Source organism: Lycorma delicatula, chromosome 1, assembly GCF_047948215.1.
Source record: "Lycorma delicatula isolate Av1 chromosome 1, ASM4794821v1, whole genome shotgun sequence".
NCBI lineage: Eukaryota > Metazoa > Arthropoda > Insecta > Hemiptera > Fulgoridae > Lycorma > Lycorma delicatula.
This window is the reverse complement of record NC_134455.1, coordinates 332,735,322-332,754,270: the sequence shown is the minus strand read 5'-3', so window position 1 is coordinate 332,754,270 and position 18,949 is coordinate 332,735,322. Positions and strand designations below refer to the sequence as shown.

The 18,949-nt window shown below is 28.5% G+C and overlaps 1 protein-coding gene across 1 annotated transcript in view; it reads left to right on the top strand.

The window, feature by feature from the left end:
• Positions 1-18,949, top strand: part of smo (smoothened, frizzled class receptor) — a 98,396-nt gene that overhangs the window by 22,851 nt on the left and 56,596 nt on the right. Inside the window, exons 5-8 of the mRNA XM_075382171.1 lie at positions 361-570; positions 3,574-3,746; positions 9,015-9,139; positions 14,689-14,913. Coding sequence (XP_075238286.1) covers positions 361-570; positions 3,574-3,746; positions 9,015-9,139; positions 14,689-14,913 — 733 coding nt within the window. The remainder of the gene's footprint in view (positions 1-360; positions 571-3,573; positions 3,747-9,014; positions 9,140-14,688; positions 14,914-18,949) is intronic.

Sequence of the window (18,949 nt, the reverse complement as noted above, 5' to 3'; positions counted from 1 at the left end):
CCGACTTATTAAATTTGATTTCTTTTATTTATTGTTACTTCTCATACTTCAATTAAAATGTTGTGGAACTATCAGGTTTTAAGGAATATAGTTTGTTGTTTTAAAGTTTTCTAAGTTGCAACTGTTTAGTAAAAGAACAGAGTGAAATATCTCTTTTTGTTAAATATTATTTATTTAAACTGTAACTTGTTGCTAAAAAGATGTTTATAATAATTGTGTCCTTAATACTGAATTATATCTAAGAATGTAAAGAGAAGATGAATAATTTATTTTAATGTTGTATGGATATGCTCTTCAGTTGTAGAGCTGCTTTTGAACTTATAAGGATTTTATTGTATGTTATTATCATTGTCTGTTCAGAATGATGTACGGGATATGAAATTCAATACAACTGGGAAATGCAAACCACCAATGGTTCAGACTGATTATCCTAGTTCATTCTATGATGGGATGGAAGGTTGTGGTGTCCAGTGTGATAATCCATTGTTCACACCTGATGAACGTTATCAAATACATAGATTTGTGGCATGGACTGCTACAATTTCTTTCATCTTTAATTTGTTTACTGTGGTAAGATTATATTTTTTAACTAGCACGCATTACAAATATTAAGTATTTTGTTCTCTATATTATTAAAATTATTTGTATTTTATGTTTGTGATTAACCATTTACACCAGCTGGTTTTCTGTTTACATATGTTGATTGTTTTGCATTAAAACAAAAAAAAAATTAAAAAGTTTTTTTTAATGTAATCAAAACTGGAATAAAATTAGTTTATTAAAACAGAGTTTTAAGCAAGTTCAGCAAACAACAATTAGATAGTTGATAAACAGTAACGATACAAAACTTCATTGTTGAACAGTTATCAGGAACAAATATATGAGGTTTTTGGAAATTTAAATTTATGAAAAGTTTTTTGCTCTAAACCTTTTTAATCATAAAAACACTTTTATATGTTTTGTGAGCACGGATTATTTGTCAATATTTATCACTTCTATTTTTATTTATTTACTATACATTATTTCTATAGTATCTATTGCTGATTGCTTAAAGATTGAAATGGTCATCTTATTTTAAATTTAAATAAAACTTTTATAAATGGTTTTGAATGTAATCTTTATTTTCCTTATTTTAATGAATATTATTGTTGAATCAAAATTAATATTAACCCTCAAACTGTGCTTGGTGAAAATGCAATGAAGGAAACTGCTATACTGTGGTGGGTTGGTTTATTTACACAGGATATTGTCCTAATATATTTTCTGTTCTCTACTATCTTGACAGTGAATTTCACTATATTATGTGTATTATTCTCTGGTAATTTTTAAATTAACATGGGTGAACATTCACACTGTAGTGTTTTTGTTACTTTTGGAGTGTTGATTTATCAATTTTCTAATAAACTCCAGAAATATTGAAAAACACAAATATTAAAATAGTTCTCGCATCTCAGTATAATAATTTTTCATAAGAACAACCTGGATTCTTTAGCTTTCAACATTTTATACCATTTGTAATAAGAGTTTAAGCTTTTTTTACATTAGTGATGCGTAAAAAATTTTCTTGTCAACAAAAGTTAATATGGAATAGTCTTGATTTGTATTTTATAGAAGTACTCATATGCTCCTCTTGAATGTTACATTTTTGTTAACATTTGCGTGAAATTTGATAACATAGTAAGGATTAAGAGAAATATGAAGATTCCTTCACAAATATTAGATATGAATAAAATCAGTTTTTTCAGGATTGTGCTAATAATTATTTATATTTCATCAGTAGAGTGTACAATTGATGAAGAGTTTTTAACCATTTTTAGTCATTAACCATTTCTTGGTTAATTTTGCATTTTGTTTATACATACTGAAAGTACGAGTATCTTGAAACTACCTACATATGTGATGAAAATTCAAAATATTTATTTTCAAGAATTCGATTTGTTGGTCAACCGAAAAAGATAGTGAACCAATTGTGTGTTTTCTTAAAATTTATTTTTTAGTGAAAAGATAACCCAGGTATTGCCATATAAGATTTTACTATATGGTGGTGTCTAGTAAAGAAGTTAGAAAAACTTATAGGATTATGAAAAAATTTTAATTTCAAGGGAAAAGGTTTACCTGACAAAGATGTGAAAGAATTGTTAAAAAACATTGGACAAAACTAATGATTTTTACTTGAAGAAAGATTCATTATTTCTAAGATGCTTCGATACCAATACTTACTAGAAATGTTAGCATGTATTAAGTAAAAGTGTTAATATCTGAAGAGATTTGTTAAAAGCAAACATTTCAAACGGTTTAAGTCAGAAATTGCAAAATCAAAGAAATGTCTTTGGCTTCTCTTTTATTACTGCAACCTATCCTCCATTTAACTTGTCCAGGTTCAGATTAAAAGGTTTGCCATTTTCAGAATAAGAGATTTAAGTTAAAACATATTAAAATATAAAATATATTAAAATTAGTGGAAAAAGTTTTCCAACATAATTGAAAAAAAAATAAGAGTATAAATAAGAGGATTTTGATATTATTGACTTTGTAGGTAATAATACCTACAGTCATCAATTGAGAATCTAGAGAACCAAATGAAGCTGATTCAAAGTTAATAATTTATCCATAATTAAAGAGCTCAATTTATGTAAAGAAAAAAATGTCTAATGTAATTTGATAAAATGAAAGTTTAAATTATTATCACCTAAATTTTTAGAGTAATTATTAAAATTCTGTATGAGATTGCAATATTGTTACCAAATTGCTCATAACAAAAAATTAAATGTTTCTAAATAATCATCATACTTTTTTAACATTAAATGATAAAAAAATATTACATTTATGCAGTTGATCTGTTGCAGTTAATTTTAATCATAATTAAACATTTAAAAATCACTAAAAGTTAACTGTATTTAAAAAAAAATATTTATTTTATTCCTTTGGAACATAAATTTGTGCAGTTATTGGGATATACATTTTCTGAGAGCTCAAGGACACAGCCTGCTAGTAATTGAGTGAAGTGTTTTCATTAATTACAAACGTAAGTGAAATGGATTTCAGTTTTTACTATCAAAAAGAGGAAAAATGGTTGAATTTGCATCAATATTAGATACGCTTGTCATATAACTTAATCTAATGTATCTGATGGTGTGATTAAAACAAAATATGGTGCTGATTTATTTGATCAGATGTGTAAAAATAGTGCAATAATGTTTTTAACTGTTTTTTTTTTTTAATTTTCTCTACCCTACAAACAATGAAGTTGTATGGGTCATTTTGTTCACTTGTGAAAAGCGATTCAATCAATTCATTTTAAATGTCTCCATCAACTTTGATTTGTTTTGGCAATGTAATTTATGCAATAAAAATTTATAAACTGTATTATTTAATATGAAGTACATACTGAAATTAAATTTTTTTAAAATTTACGTATATGAGGGCCTTAAAAATACATCAAATTAACTCTTAGTTATTCTTCTTGTTAAGTCTTGAGTTCATGTGCATTTGGTTAAAAATATAACTATTTATTATTAAGCTTCTATTGTACATTGTGATGTAAAAAAATATTTAAGTCGTATATTTTTTAAGGTCACATTTATGATCGACTGGAGATCATCTAGAAAGTATCCAGCATTAGTAATCTTCTACATTAACTTTTGCTTTATGATTGTTTGCGTCGGCTGGTTAGCTCAGTTTTTGCCTGGAGGACGAGATGATATAGTATGTCGTAAGGATGGAACTCTAAGAATAGGAGAGCCGAGGTTAGTTGTACATTTTTATTTTTGTAAAAATATTTATATAATTAATAAAAAAAATTTAAATATTTTGTGGAAAATCATCAACCTAATAAAAAAATAATCCCAGTAGTGCCTTAATTTGTGATTGCAATTCTGAAAACAAAGGAGAAAACAAGCTGCTAGTTTTGTCCGGAAAATACTAATGAAATATTTGTCAGTGCCAACTATTCTACTGAGCATGGCTGTAGAGTGCTGCAATGCTAAGCTTATGCAGTGCTTCTCTTACTATCCAGTGTCAGATATGTATCAGCAAAACCGCTTTACAATTGCTTGGTTCCTGTCACACTGGGTTTGAGACATGTGTCCTACTTTTTAACACTTATCTCCTAGCTTTTAACACTGCCAATGGTACTAATAACATTTTTGCTTCATTTTCACAATTTTCGCTTATTTTTCTTTTTATTACATCGACCTTTCACTAATATTATTTTCTTTGCTTTACAGCTTTGCATCAACCAATTTTTACTGTTTTTTATGCTCTATTAATTTTATTTTAAAGAAATTTATATGTTCTGTTTCTTTATTATCTTTGGAATAATATAAATATTTTTCAACATTAATGTCATTTTTTAATTTAAATATTTTCTTTACCATGATTTCTACCAACTATTAATGCTATACATAATAGTCAAAGATCCGGCAGTTGATTTCTGCAGGTATCTGTTTTTCTTTTTTTAATGAAACTCAATTTAAGTGAATAATTAATGATAATTTAATGCATATTTCCAGGTTGCCTAGCAAAAATTAGCTGCAATTACCTTTAATTAAATATGTTGTAATTAATTTATTTTAACGAATTGTAACTATATATTTTTTTAAAGTAAATTAAACATCATTTGAAAGAAAGTGATGTGAGAATATAATAAAAAAATGGTTGCCAGCTCTCAGTCAGCCGCAACTTTCAAGTTGTCAGGTGTAAACAGATATGTTATTGTTAATTATTTATACTTATTGTGTTTTTCAAAAAAATTGAAGTTTAATTTTTTCTGTACATGATAGTTGTGCTGCGTTCTTGTTTACAATCTGAAGCAGCACACACATTCCTTCTCTCTCATTCAGACCCATCCAGACTGAAAGTAATTGGTTCAAATGAATGCAACCACTACTTGCAACCATTTTTTTACAGGCAACCATTTATTATCGTGTACAGAAAAAAATTAAATTTCAATGTAGTACATAATTTTTTTTGAAAATCACAATGAGCGTAAATAATTAACAATAACATACCTGTTTACACCTGGCAACTTGGAGGTTGTGGCTGACTGAGAGCTGGCAACCATTTTTTTTTACATTCTTCACATCATTTTCTTTCAAATGATGTTTAATTCACTTAAAAAAAATATAGTTACAATCATTAAAATTAATTAATTACGATATATTTAATTAAAGGTAATTGCAGCTAATTTTTGTTGAGCAGCCTGTAATAACTCATGTAACCTAAATTAACCTGTGTAATAACATAATAAATTATCATTAATCATTCATTTAAATTGAGTTTCATTAAAAAAACAGATACCTGCAGAAATCATCTGTCGGATCTTGTAATATAAAGTCTCCTTTTTTGTTTTAATTATTTTTGTATTTTATTTCTATAAAAATATTCTGTATTTTTGTTTTACATTTAAATTTAGTTTTCCAATCATCTATTTTTGATGTAATTTTTAAATCTGTATATTTATAATTTGTCCAGATTTTAACTTAACATTATAAACTTTTAGTCTATCTATATCCTATTGGTTTATTTATTAATTTTCGTTAGATTCTTTAATTTTTATCTTGCATATCATCACAACTAAATTGTAATTAGAATAAATATCTGCTCCTAGATACCATTTACAGTCTATAATTAGTTTCATATCTTTGTCTAACCATTGTTTAATCTAATACATTCCCATCTCTCCTGACCTGAGTGTTTCTTGTATGATTTTTAAAAGGGTATTTGTATCATTAATTTATACTTAGTAAAAAGTTCTGTAAACCTTATTATTGTTTGTTTCTTTCATTTTAGACGATGCTTTTCCCTTCTACTATTATGCCACTCCAGTCTCCCATTGTCTGTTATTACAGGTTCTCATCTCTTTTTGCATACTTTGTTAAATCATTATTTTTTAAAATACTTTTTATTCTTCATTTTGCTGTATAAACTTTCAGTGTTGCTTAGTCTTGGGATTTGAATCTTTATTGACTAAAACAATCTGTAGCTTCAAATAACATTCTCTTTGTTCTGTATTCTTATTCAAAATTATTCTTTACTCTGAATTTCCATTCTTACGTTTTGCATTGTAATTTCATTCCCCTACCAAAATGTTGCTTAAATTTCCTTACCATACTAATTCCTTCTATATATTTATATGACCTTTATGTTTCTTCTTTTAAGTTATGCAACTTACCTTTCCTATTTAAGCTTTGAGCATTCAGTATTATGATTCAAAATATATATCCTCTTTTTTAAACTTTCTGATACCCTTTTCCTGAGCTATTCCCACCTGGAGATCAAATTGAGAGATTATTTTGCTTCCAGAATATTTTACCCAGGAGAATGGTCATCATATGGGGTTTTTTTAAAGAAAAAAGGAATGAAAAACTTTTCTTCAGAAAATTCATCTGTAGTTTTCCATGCGTTCAGTTTGCAGTATTTAAAGCTTAAAATACAATTTGTTGTTTAGACCATATCAACCATCAATCAGTTGGCATTCTTACTAACTGCTGCCCCCTTTAAAAAAAACTTCTTTATCTTGCCTCTTCACAAATACCTCTAATGGCAGCAACTATAGCAGCACAGCTATTTGCCTCCCAAAGGCATGTAGGTTTCTGTTGGGAGTGGTTTATATTTTTGCAGATGGCCAATACTTGCCTATGGCTCAGAATCCTTACTGATTTTGTAGTATTTTTAAGGTAAATTAACAATTAATGTTATCCATCTTATCAGCACCTTGTCTGTCGCGGTCCTACTAGTATAACTTTATACTTATAAGACAGTCATGACTGTTTTTAAATTTTAACTATGATTTTTAAACTTTGACTTTAATGCATTAATTTTAACTCCTGATGATGGCTTCCAAGTAAGCTGAAAGATTTAGAGAACGTATCTCAACGTGCTGGTAAGGTGGATTATATTAATTGTTAATTTATTTAGCATATCAGTGGTACCATGTTTGAGAAATTATTTTTAAGGTATTATACTACATTAAAGATACTTTTGCTACCTCTCTCAACTACCTACTTAGATTGCAATTTATATGAAGCTAACTAACAGTATTTTCTTTATCTATAACATGGAGGTGTATCCTACCACTCACATCTTTTTTCAAAGTTTGTTATTCTTATATGTATTACCTATTTTATTTTCAAACATTTTAACTTAGAAATAAAATAAATGAGTTTTTCATTATTAGAAGATTTATCTAAGTCTATGAAAAGTTTTATTACTTTGCCTTCTTAGGTCCTGTTAGCCAAATAGATTTAGTTACTGATAAGCTAAAAATATATTGTTATGTAAAACTAATGAATTTTTAAATATTATGCATCTACAGTGGTGAACAAATTAATCCGAACACAGTATTTTTAACAGAAAATTTTATTTAAAAAAAAAAATTAATAGTCAAACTTACTCAAATTTAATAGTTTATGTGTTCTTTGTTTCTGATTATCTCATTAATCCTCTTTGGCATTTATTCCACTAAGGTAGAACAATGATTTCTGATTTTTTTCATCTCAAAACCAAACCTGTATCACTGAACTAATATCAGTTTTTGTGTTACAGTTCATTTTTCCAAGTCTTCTTTTTAGTATGGCCCAAAAGTTTTCAGTAGGATTCAGGTTGAGGGTTTCCCTGGTCACGAGAGCACTTGAAGTTCTTCAAAAATCAAAATTTTGAAGAACTCTTGCTTTCTTTGACATGTGACTTTGTGCAAGGTCCTGTTGGAAAATGAGTTCTGGGTTCTTCTGCAATAGTGAGACTATTTTTCTTGGTTAACATATTGGTCCGATTTCATCATCTCATCCACATGCATAAAAGTGCTCCTGGCCCTTCATATGTAAAACATGCTCAAACATCTTTTCAGCTTGGTGTTTGGGATCTTGTTGCAGGTGTGCTGGTGTTGTAGTAGTCTTCTGATCTGCTGACTTATGAATGTAGGCTACTCTCTCCCCTTGGACAAAGAAATTGAGTATCGTCTGAAAAAATAACTTTTTTCCACATCTCAATAGTCCATTCTTTATGTTCCTTTGACCATTGAAGTCTTTTTGTCATCATAACCTCCGTATCAGTAACTGCTTCGTTTTAGGTTTCTGAGCAATCCTGCTCACTCCCAACAGTCTTCTATGAACTGTCATATCAGAAACATTAGTCCCACTGGCTCTCAAGTCCCTGTTAAGGTCAACAGTTAAAAATTGTGGATTAATTTTGCTTTTTCTTATTAGTAATTGATCCTGTGTAGGCGTGGTTTTTTTCCATCCATATTTTCGTTTTCTCTTTGGAGAGACGGAACCTGTTTCCCTAAACCTTTTCATGATATCATTTATAGTACCTAACCCCACCTACATTCATGGCAATCTGTCTTGAAGTCATTTGTGTGTGTTGGGATAGAGAAACAATTTTTACCACCTTTGTGGGGTTATATGCATTGTATATTAACTAGAAATGAATAACAAACTTATAACAGAAACTCGCAAGGTCACTAAAAACTAATTGATAATGAATTATAAAAGCACAAAAATCCACTGATTCTGTTTATATATGAACTAACAACATAACCTGAAACACCAAATAACAAGCAGTCTGCCGCAGAATAAAAATTCCCTACAACAGAACAAAACTTACCTTTGTTCTTATTAGTTTGTTCGTACTGTATACTTTGCTACTCTTCCAGCTAGTTTGCTTCTCTTCCAGCTTTGTTATTCATTGTATTTATAATATTTTCAATTTTAACACAATCAATTATTTGGATTTAAGAAACTTGACAAGGATTGTAAAAAGGCTGAAATGTATTACAGTTCTTTGACAGTTTTCTATTGGTAGCCAGTTCACTTGTTCTACAAAAATGTTTTAAAAATATTAGCAGTATCAATCTGTTTGTACAACTTTTTGCTTGCTGTATGTTTTAATCAGTGTTTTAGTGTTGAATGTTTGAATTTAATTGAAGTATAACAATTGCAGCTATATCACACAATTCATTTATGAACTCTGTTACATGGGGATTTTATTTGTCCTGTTTATCTGTTTTGTTTCAGTGCTGGTGAGAACTTATCTTGTGTGGTGGTTTTTGTATTGGTTTACTACTTCCTTATGGCAGGGATTGTTTGGTTTGTTATTCTCATGTATGCCTTAAATGTATCATTTCAAGCATTTATTCTTGGTAAGGCTTTTTCAATGTTTTTCTTTATTTGTATTTTGTCAGGGTACACCTATTTCCTTGATTACTTAACTTTCCTGAAGGAATTTTTTATGTCATGTTATTAACACTTTAATGCATTGATCTACATATCATGTAAACTGCAGTACCTTGGGAGATGGTCATCTGACTGTTCATTGTATATCTGAGTATTAAACACAAAGTGGAATATTATGATTGGCTACATGCTTTATTTCCAAGATTCTTTGTCTTTAAATACAGCCACATAGTGTATATTTTAGATTACAATCACAAGATATGTTTATGTCTTCTGTATTATTTATAGTTTTTACTAAACTGTCTAGATAGCGCTATAGCTCTAGTAGGGAAATTACTGAAATCAGTCCAATTTAGGTATATGCGGTTTTCACCAGATCTTGACATTTTGACACCTAAGGAACCCAAAAAACTGGATTGAAATTTTCCAGATATTAATGTTTGTATGTATGTGTGTTTAGTTTTGGTCTCTAAATCACCTCATATCTCCAGAACTAGTGGATTGATTTTGACTAAACTCGGTCAGATTACTTCTATATATGGGGCATTGATGCCACTCAGTTTTCAACTTAAAAGATCTACTGGGTGAAGCTGTAGAGTAAGGTCACCCTTAGTATCTTGAGATTTCGCCTAACTAAGGTCATTTTTTTTTTTGGCTCATTTGTTAACAATTAAAAAAAAACAATATTTGCATAAAAAATTTTGCAAAATTGCGCCCTACCCAAAAAATGCTACTGCTATGTTGTGACATCACTGGTGAGCAGTAGAATTAAATAAATGAATATTTTTGAAAGTGTAAAAAAGTAACTCAGTCTAGGTGGGTCTCGAACTTGATCACCCAGTTGACTTGATACCTGATGTGTAAAGCCTTGCAGCTACACCAGTCTGTCACCTTGCAAGCGAAATTTGTTCTATATAAGTTGTGAAATTACATTAGTTTAGTTAGTGCCGACCATTGCTATTAGTACCGCCATATTGCTGCTAGTGAATATGATATGCGCATGTGTTTTAGTTAGAATCATTGAATTAAAAATTATTATATTTAAATAAAATGATAAATATTTTAAATTAAGTTCTGTATGTATGTGTGTGTAAGCCGTGCATCAGAAAACACAGCTGTGTGACGGGAAAGCCCTGCAACTGTGTTGTCAGCTTTTTTTTAAATTAAATTTACATATTTATTAGTGGACATTAATTTGCTATTAAGGCTAGCAATATATGAATAACAAGTATATGAGATGTTACATTGAAAATGGCTTTGTACAGTATTTTTTCTAAAAAAAATATTGTTTTTGCCACATGGAATTCCTTTTCATCAGAATCATTGAAGTAAATTTTTATTTTTTTAATTGTAAATTTAATTTAATACACTGTACTACTTAATGAATGTAATTCATTACAATTATTAACAGCTAGATCATTTCTTTACTTCTGTAATAGTTACGGAGACAGCAACTCAAAAAAGAAAACCAAAGCAGAAGATACAAGAATTTGTAACTTATTTCATTTACTGAAAAATCATAGAAATCACAATGACAAATCTTTTAAATAACTTAACATGTACATAGTAAGCTGTGCATCAGAAACAAACCCACTGTTGTCACCTTTTTTTTTACAAGTGTTAAGTATATAAATGTAACTGTTTATTACCTTTATTTTATTTTTCAGTTCTTAATAGTTAGAATGAAAATCTATTTTAGTTCAATGTTAAGAAATACTGATTTCGACAATGTGGCTAACATTTTGGGGATAAATTAAAGCTATTATAATATAATCGTTTTTAAACAAATTTATTATAAACGTACGTGGAACTGTGAAATGAGACTACTGTACAATATTGTATTATAATAGAAAGAAATACTTCTCAAATTAAAAAGAAAGACAATTTTGACATAGATCAGTAATCAGTTAGAGATTTAAATAAGATTGTGTGTGTGTGTGTGTAATGAATAATGAATGCTTGATTAACTGGAAAAGTTATGCATTAAAGGCCTTAAATCTACCTGCAGTCAGATCTTGAAGGGTTAAACCAGTTTCAAGAAAGTAAAAAGTGTGATTTTTGTAAAACTTTATTCTGAATATAGTCTGTATTGTATCTTGTGGATATAAAAAAATATATGTTTAATCAAAATTCTTTATTGTTATTAATGTTATATCTGGGCTAACCTTTTTATTTCTACTTACCACCCCAATTTGTTCTACATTCATGGTTAGGTGTTTCATAACTTCTTATATTCCAATGGTAAAGAAAAGTACTACTTGTCTCATTATTCATTCTTGTGGTTATCTTTGTGTTTGTTCTGAAATCTTAACATCTTCACAGATAACTGGATATTGTTTAGCATCTAATTATTTCAGTAGGTGCTTGCTCAAAACACCTTACATCGCAATTTGTGGAATAACTTTGTATTCTTAAACTTGTGTGTACATTTTTTGCTTATGTCTGAGTTTTCTTGCATTTTATGTGATATTTCTCTCTTATGTTCAACATTCATTTATAGTAACTGAATTTTCTTTGTATAAAATTATGAACTATTACAATTCAACAAATTGTTTACCTTGATTCTGTTTCAATCATGAGTAGTTGATATCTGATCCAACTCACTAAATGGGGTGATTGGATCAGATTGTTGGTTTTTTGGTATTATTTGATTTGACCATTAAGGCCAGAGCCTTCTTTGTTTACTGTTTCAAATCTCCCAAGAAAATTCACTCTACTGAACTGATCCAGTGTATCAAAGCTATTGACTTGAGTTGACAAAATGTTTGTGATAACATCTTAACAGGGCTTGAAATATATCTATTGGACTGAGTTTGATCTGTGTGAGAAGTTTAAGTGGTTAAAAGCTAGCTAGCTAGCCTTTTACTATCTTCTTGGACTGTCCAAATTGATATTCTACCTTTTACAGATAGAAAACTTTTTAGGATTTTTTTTTGTTTCATTTAATTGTTTAATTTATGCTTGCTTACTTTTACAAATTCCTTCACATTTGCAAATGAAGAATTTTTTAACAGTCAAAATTTATTTAATGCAATTTAGTTTTTAATTTTTCCTGAAAGTTCTATAATGTTCCTTTTTGTGATTCTGTTTGAGCAACTTTATCAATTCTCATTTATTGTATATAGCGAGTGATTTAATGTTTATTCTAGTTGTTTTTTTCTTTTACTTGGATTTAAGAAACCTGAGAGAAAATATTTCCTATATTTTTATAATTTTAATTTAATTAATACTAATTTTAAATTGTTTATATTGCTGTAAGATCCCTCCTATTTTTATTCACCAGATCATGCTCTTTTCAAAGTTTGTGAACCTGCATTTAGTTAAGTTTTGTTGTTTATTAGCACTGCAACTGTCATTTTAATTCTCTGCATACCAGAATTAATATAGGATTGATGTTGATAGATAATTTTATAGGAGGATGTGGATAAAACAAATCGCTGTTTCTATATGGATTTATCTGCTTCTTGTCAATAAAATAATATTTATTGTCAAAACATTCAGAGCACATGAGGAATTTAGAAGGAAACTGGGAAAGGCTTAATATCATCTGGATGAAGAAATCCATAATTTCCTACCTTATAAAATAAATATCCCACCTTATTTAGCTGCTGAATAATTTTTTCCACGTGATGTATGGAGGATATTTATATTACTGGGAATTCTGATGAATTCAGAATTATTAATAAGTTAAGATGAGTAGATGATCCCAAACATATTAGATTTGTTTTTTAAACAATGAAGACACCAAAGAGAAATATGACTAATAAAGAGAAGAGGTAAATTTTACCTGCTGGAGTTGTAACACATATTCATTTCCTCATTCCTGAAAAACAGATCTTGACATTAACATATTGCATTTAACACTTGCACTGTATGGTGCACTGTCAGCATGTTTTCATGTTTAGAAGTTCTGTTATGTAAAATTTTTATGTATGAGATATCAGAATCTTTTTGTGAGAAAACTTCTGATCAGTTGGGAGCTCAGAGGTAGTTAGCAGGCACTTTTGCATGAAAACTCTCGCGGGCAATAATAAAATTAAAAGTGAAACTACAGACTACAAAGGTGGCACCCATTTCCTAACATTATATGTTAGGGACTTGTGATAAAAGCAGTAAAGTTATATTGATAAAAATTCTTTGCAGATTTAATTTTAGTGATAAAATATCTTGTTTTATTCAGTTTGCTCTTCATATGCTGCAGTGAGGTAATAAAAAGAAAATATGTATGTTATTATTTTTAGCAAATTTGAGCTGTTATAATTCAGTAACAAACCATTGTAAAAATATCATTTTGTAAAAAATGATAATGTCTATGAAAATGAAAATGTCTATGCTTCTCTTCACAATTTATGTAAAACACATTTAAAAAAAGAATTGAACAGTTTATAGAAAACAACATTTTTATAGCCTGAATATTTGTGATTTTAAGATTCTTGTAATATGTTATATTATATTAACATGTGTTAAATTTTGATTTTTTCTACCCCTATAATAATTTACTTCATTTCAAATTTTTGTTAACAGGATTTATTTTTAGAAAGTTGACACACCTATTTCAAAAAAGTAGATGGTAAATGATGTTATGATTTTTTCACATTAATAGTTTTAAAACGTAAAAAGAAATTTGTTCTGACAAAATTAGAATCATATTTATCATGAAAATTGAAAATTTAACTGTAAGTAAAGATGTTATAAAAAAAAGAAAAAAGTATTTGAAGTTTGAGAAAAAAAGAAAAAAGTATTTGAAGTTTGAGAAGGTAGAAAGAATATATTTTAGCATTTGCTAATTATTTATTTTTTGATTGTTTTAGTGAAAATTATAAATCTTGTAATTTTTATATAGAAAAAAATTATAACAAAATGATTTATATTTTAATTTTGGATGTAACTGGAATTTTTCCAATGGCTTGTTGCATAACCAACAAACTATAACAGCAAAGTTCCATGTTCTTTTTTTAAGTGAGATTATAATTAAAGTATGTACCCATTCTCATAATTATTTTGTATCTCATGATATTATATGTTCAAGGTTTGATTCTTAACTTGGGTTTGAAATTTTTGTATTAATAAACATTTTGCTTCTTTGTCTTTGGAAAAGCAAATTCTTATGGGAAATGCTGTTTCATTCTTTTGTTTTAAAATCTCTTGAAGGCATAAAAAATAAACCAAATTGCATTTTGAAATAATTCTAATATTAAGATGGATTTTATTTTATAACAATTGTTATTATTTTTTTTTTAATCTAAGTAATATACTTTCTTATTTTTGTGAAGGTAATTAAAGAATATAGTCTTCTTCCTTGTGGTATGCCATTTGTATCTTAGGAATTAATTTTTTTACTTTATTGAGTTAAGTTAATGACTTATTAATTCATAGCTTCAAAATAAGTGACATGCTCAGCCAAAAGTTAATGTCTTGTTTGGTTTTAGTTCTCTTTTGTGGTATGTGTTTGTTTTTATAAAAGTAGTAATGCCAACATTTCTGCCTAGGTTTACCAGTAATTTTGATTTTTCAGGTAAAATTCAAGAGCGATTACAAAAGAAAGGAGCATATTTCCATCTTGTGGCATGGTCTTTGCCACTAGTATTGACGATCACTACAATGGCTTTTGGTGAGATTGATGGTAACAGCGTGGTGGGAATTTGCTTTGTTGGTTACATAAATCACATATACAGGATAAGCCTACTTCTAGTGCCTGTGTTTATCGCTCTGTCTGTTGGTGGATACTTTTTGTTAAAAGGTTTGTTGTGTTTTATAGAATGTAATGTACCAAAACGTTATAAGAGTTTCATTTGAACTAACTAGGGTGATACATAGGAATGCGGGATTTAAATAAACATGTAATAAAATTTAAACTTATTTTAATACATTAAAAAGCTAAAACTTTATTATTCATGATATATTTTATGAACATTTTTTTCTTAAAAGATATGTTTTATAAGTGATGGCTGTTCATGAGTGTGAATTTGCAAATGCAAATGAAGAGACAAACCTAATAATGAAACAGTATTGTTAATGTGCAGAATGTTGTACTGTTAGAGGATTTCAGAGAATTTTTCCTTAGCTGAAATTATTCCAATATGATGTCATCATTTACATCAGACGATCTGAAATCTCTTTTGTAATGGCTGAACTTCAAATAAAATTTTGGTAAACAATGGTAAACTTTATTATCACCTGTTTACTTTGTTTGAACTTATCAAATAGCATTTTGTCTTTTAAACTAAAGGTCAGCGGATTTTAAAAATGTAGGGTAGAAGGTTACCAATTTCTTGATGTTAGAAAAATTTAATGCCAGAGGAAAAGTAAATTACTGGTCAGTTTTAATTTTAATTTTTAAAAAGAAATTAAATTAAATACTGTTTAATGTAGGTATATAAAAATCTGTATATAACGTACTTTTATTGTAATGTATTTTTATTTCCAATAATTGGTAAAATATCCTTCACATGTGTAATAATTTGAAAAAATTTGTGTTTACTCCTTGTTTGACTTTTTTGTTGACATCGACCTATTTCTGACAATAGATTGTAATGTAGAATTAATTAGCTTTTCATAATGTCACCCATCTTTTCTTAGACAGTATTGTGTGAAATACACATGCTTTTGCAGCACCTTTAGAAAACTATTTTGAATTGTTGAATGCTTTGTGTAAAATTCAGTGTTAGTTGCTGAATATACCAAATGCACATTCTGTGAAGTGTTCTTTATATTTAATATACTCAAAAACTTGCTATTTTGCAATCAAAAAATCCTCTCATTTTCACATTTATTGGAGAACTATCATCCGGTGATAAATACATAGGGGTATAATCATGTTTGTACAAGGGTTATTTTGAAAGTAAAGATTTCATTATAAAAAATATTTTATATAAAAACGTTAAGTAGAAATTTGTATGAAACTGTGTACTATTTTTAAATTCACTGCCTACATTGAGACATTTGTTGTGATGGTATATGAACTTAAAAATGTCCTAATACTTCTCTGTTGCCGGTTCATTTAACCACTGCTTGCAGCTTCTTTTAGTTAATTATCAATCCTAAATTACTTACCGCCCAATAATCTCTTCTTTGTACAGGTAGAAGTCGCTGAGAGTCGACTGTGTGGTTGGTGAAAGTGGGAACTGGTGTTTTATCTTTTGAGTGCTCTACAACGCTAATGATATATTACTAGTAACAATCTAATTTTAAAAAATTCCTCTTCTTTAAAGGGAATAAAAAATTTTATTGTGAGTGAATGCTATTTGCTTTTGTTGTATTCCATTAACATGTATAGAATCTAATGTGCACAAATCTTGTAGCCTCAGTATTGTGACAATTTTACCAAGAACTGTTCTAAAAGCTTGTGGGAACTTAAACCCAGATCTGCAGTGGTGACTCAGTGATTTTTTGTTTTGATTTATCATTAATAAACATGTTAGTTTCTTCAAATCTGTGGTGATCGAGTCACCTTAAACACATTCTCAAACATATTCATCGTACTGTTCTGAAATATTTTTGTACATTTCTTTTAGTACTTGCATTATCACTATTCACAACAACCGGTTGTCTATGAACTTTAGTCAGTATGTTATGTTAGTCAGTATGTTATGTTATGTTTAGTCAGTATGTTAGAAAAAAAAAGTAAATATATTTGCCTTCATTTCACTATTGGTACAATGTTGATTATTAATTTTAAAACTTAACAAATGTGAATTACAGTAGGAAGACATGGTGAGCAGTAGAATGTATCATACATTATAATATAAACAAACTTGTCGATCCAGAGTTTCACTGGTACATTAATCTCTACATAATAAATTACTTTTTTATTTTTGTCTTCAGTCATTTGACTGGTTTGATGCAGCTCTCCAAGATTCTCTATCTAGTGCTAGTCGTTTCATTTCAGTATACCCTCTACATCCTACATCCCTAACAATTTGTTTTACATATTCCAAACGTGGCCTGCCTACACAATTTTTTCCTTCTACCTGTCCTTCCAATATTAAAGCGACTATTCCAGGATGCCTTAGTATGTGGCCTATAAGTCTGTCTCTTCTTTTAACTATATTTTTCCAAATGCTTCTTTCTTCATCTATTTGCCGCAATACCTCTTCATTTGTCACTTTATCCACCCATCTGATTTTTAACATTCTCAGTATAGCACCACATTTCAAAAGCTTCTAATCTTTTCTTCTCAGATACTCCGATTGTCCAAGTTTCACTTCCATATAAAGCGACACTCCAAACATACACTTTCAAAAATCTTTTCCTGATATTTAAATTAATTATTGATGTAAACAAATTATATTTCTTACTGAAGGCTCGTTTCGCTTGTGCTATTCGACATTTTATATCGCTCCTGCTTCGTCCATCTTTAGTAATTCTACTTCCCAAATAACAAAATTCTTCTTCCTCCATAATCTTTTCTCCTCCTATTTTCACATTCAGTGGTCCATCTTTGTTATTTCATTACTTTTGTTTTGTTCTTGTTTATTTTCATGCGATAGTTCTTGGGTAGGACTTCATCTATGCCGTTCATTGTTTCTTCTAAATAAATTACTGACTGGTCTTTTCTTTTAGTTAGCTCTTGTACGTTTTCAAATGTAATTTTACTACCCAAGAATTTGTCAGATTGATAAAGGTATCAAAGTGCACTTTTTGTGTTTATTTTTACATATGACAGTGTTATAGATTATGAAGTAATTATATATTTTTTTCTATTTTCATAAGTTGGTGTTTTTCAATTTTTCATTAATACTGTAATCTTATTATATGATCATGATAATACATGACCATAATATAACATATTTCTTAACAAATCTAAATGATTTTGTTAATTTTTTTATGGAAATTATAAAAGAAACATTTCTTATTATAAATTATAATAAATTTATTATTGTAAATTATAAATAATTTCTTAATTTCATATTATAAAAGTAGTTTTTTAAATTCTCTTCTTGGAAATAAAGTTTTACAAAAAAATTTAAATACATTAATTTCAAAAAAAACTGTAGTTATCACTTTTCTGCTTTAGATTTAACAGTTCTCAATTATTTTAGAAATTTATTGCAGTCAAATGTTGCGTTAATTCTATCTAAATGGCAAAGTCCTATAAATCGCATTTGTATGTTTTAATATAACACTGATTCCCCAGATAAGTTTCAATTTTGCCCATCTAAGCACCCTGGAGAGAAAATTGGCTTAAATTTATTGTCACCTGCATTTCATGATATCATTATTGCTGTTAATATTTAACTTCAGACTATCACCTGGAGTACCTCAAATATGCTTTTCATACTAGTATCAAAATATGGTGAAAAAGATATCAAATGAATCTTCTGATAATTTTCTGAAGACCCATGATATGTCTCTTTCTGTGACTCTTAGCGATTTACACTCTTATAAGGTTTACGCTTATTTGATTGTGTGTTTGATTTTTGGTAGCCATTGTAAGAATTATGTATGTTGCTTGTATGTAAGAGTATAATGTCATCAGTGTAGCAGTTTTAGCATTATATTTTGTCTATTGGCAGCTTTAGCATAATATAAGTATATTTTAAAGCTATTATAAAGGTTTCAGCTTGGAGATGGAAATAGTGAAATCCATTGGTAGTTCTGGTTGATTATTATATTTATTCTTATATGTGAAACTATTGCTATGTTGTGATTCGTTTTAAGATTATGATTTCAATTATATTGTTTTGTGTTTAAAAATTGTAATTAAGTCTTTCAAAGTGTAGTGGAAAATTTTGGTTTATTTCTTGTATAACTTGTAGTTTAAAGACTGATTGGAT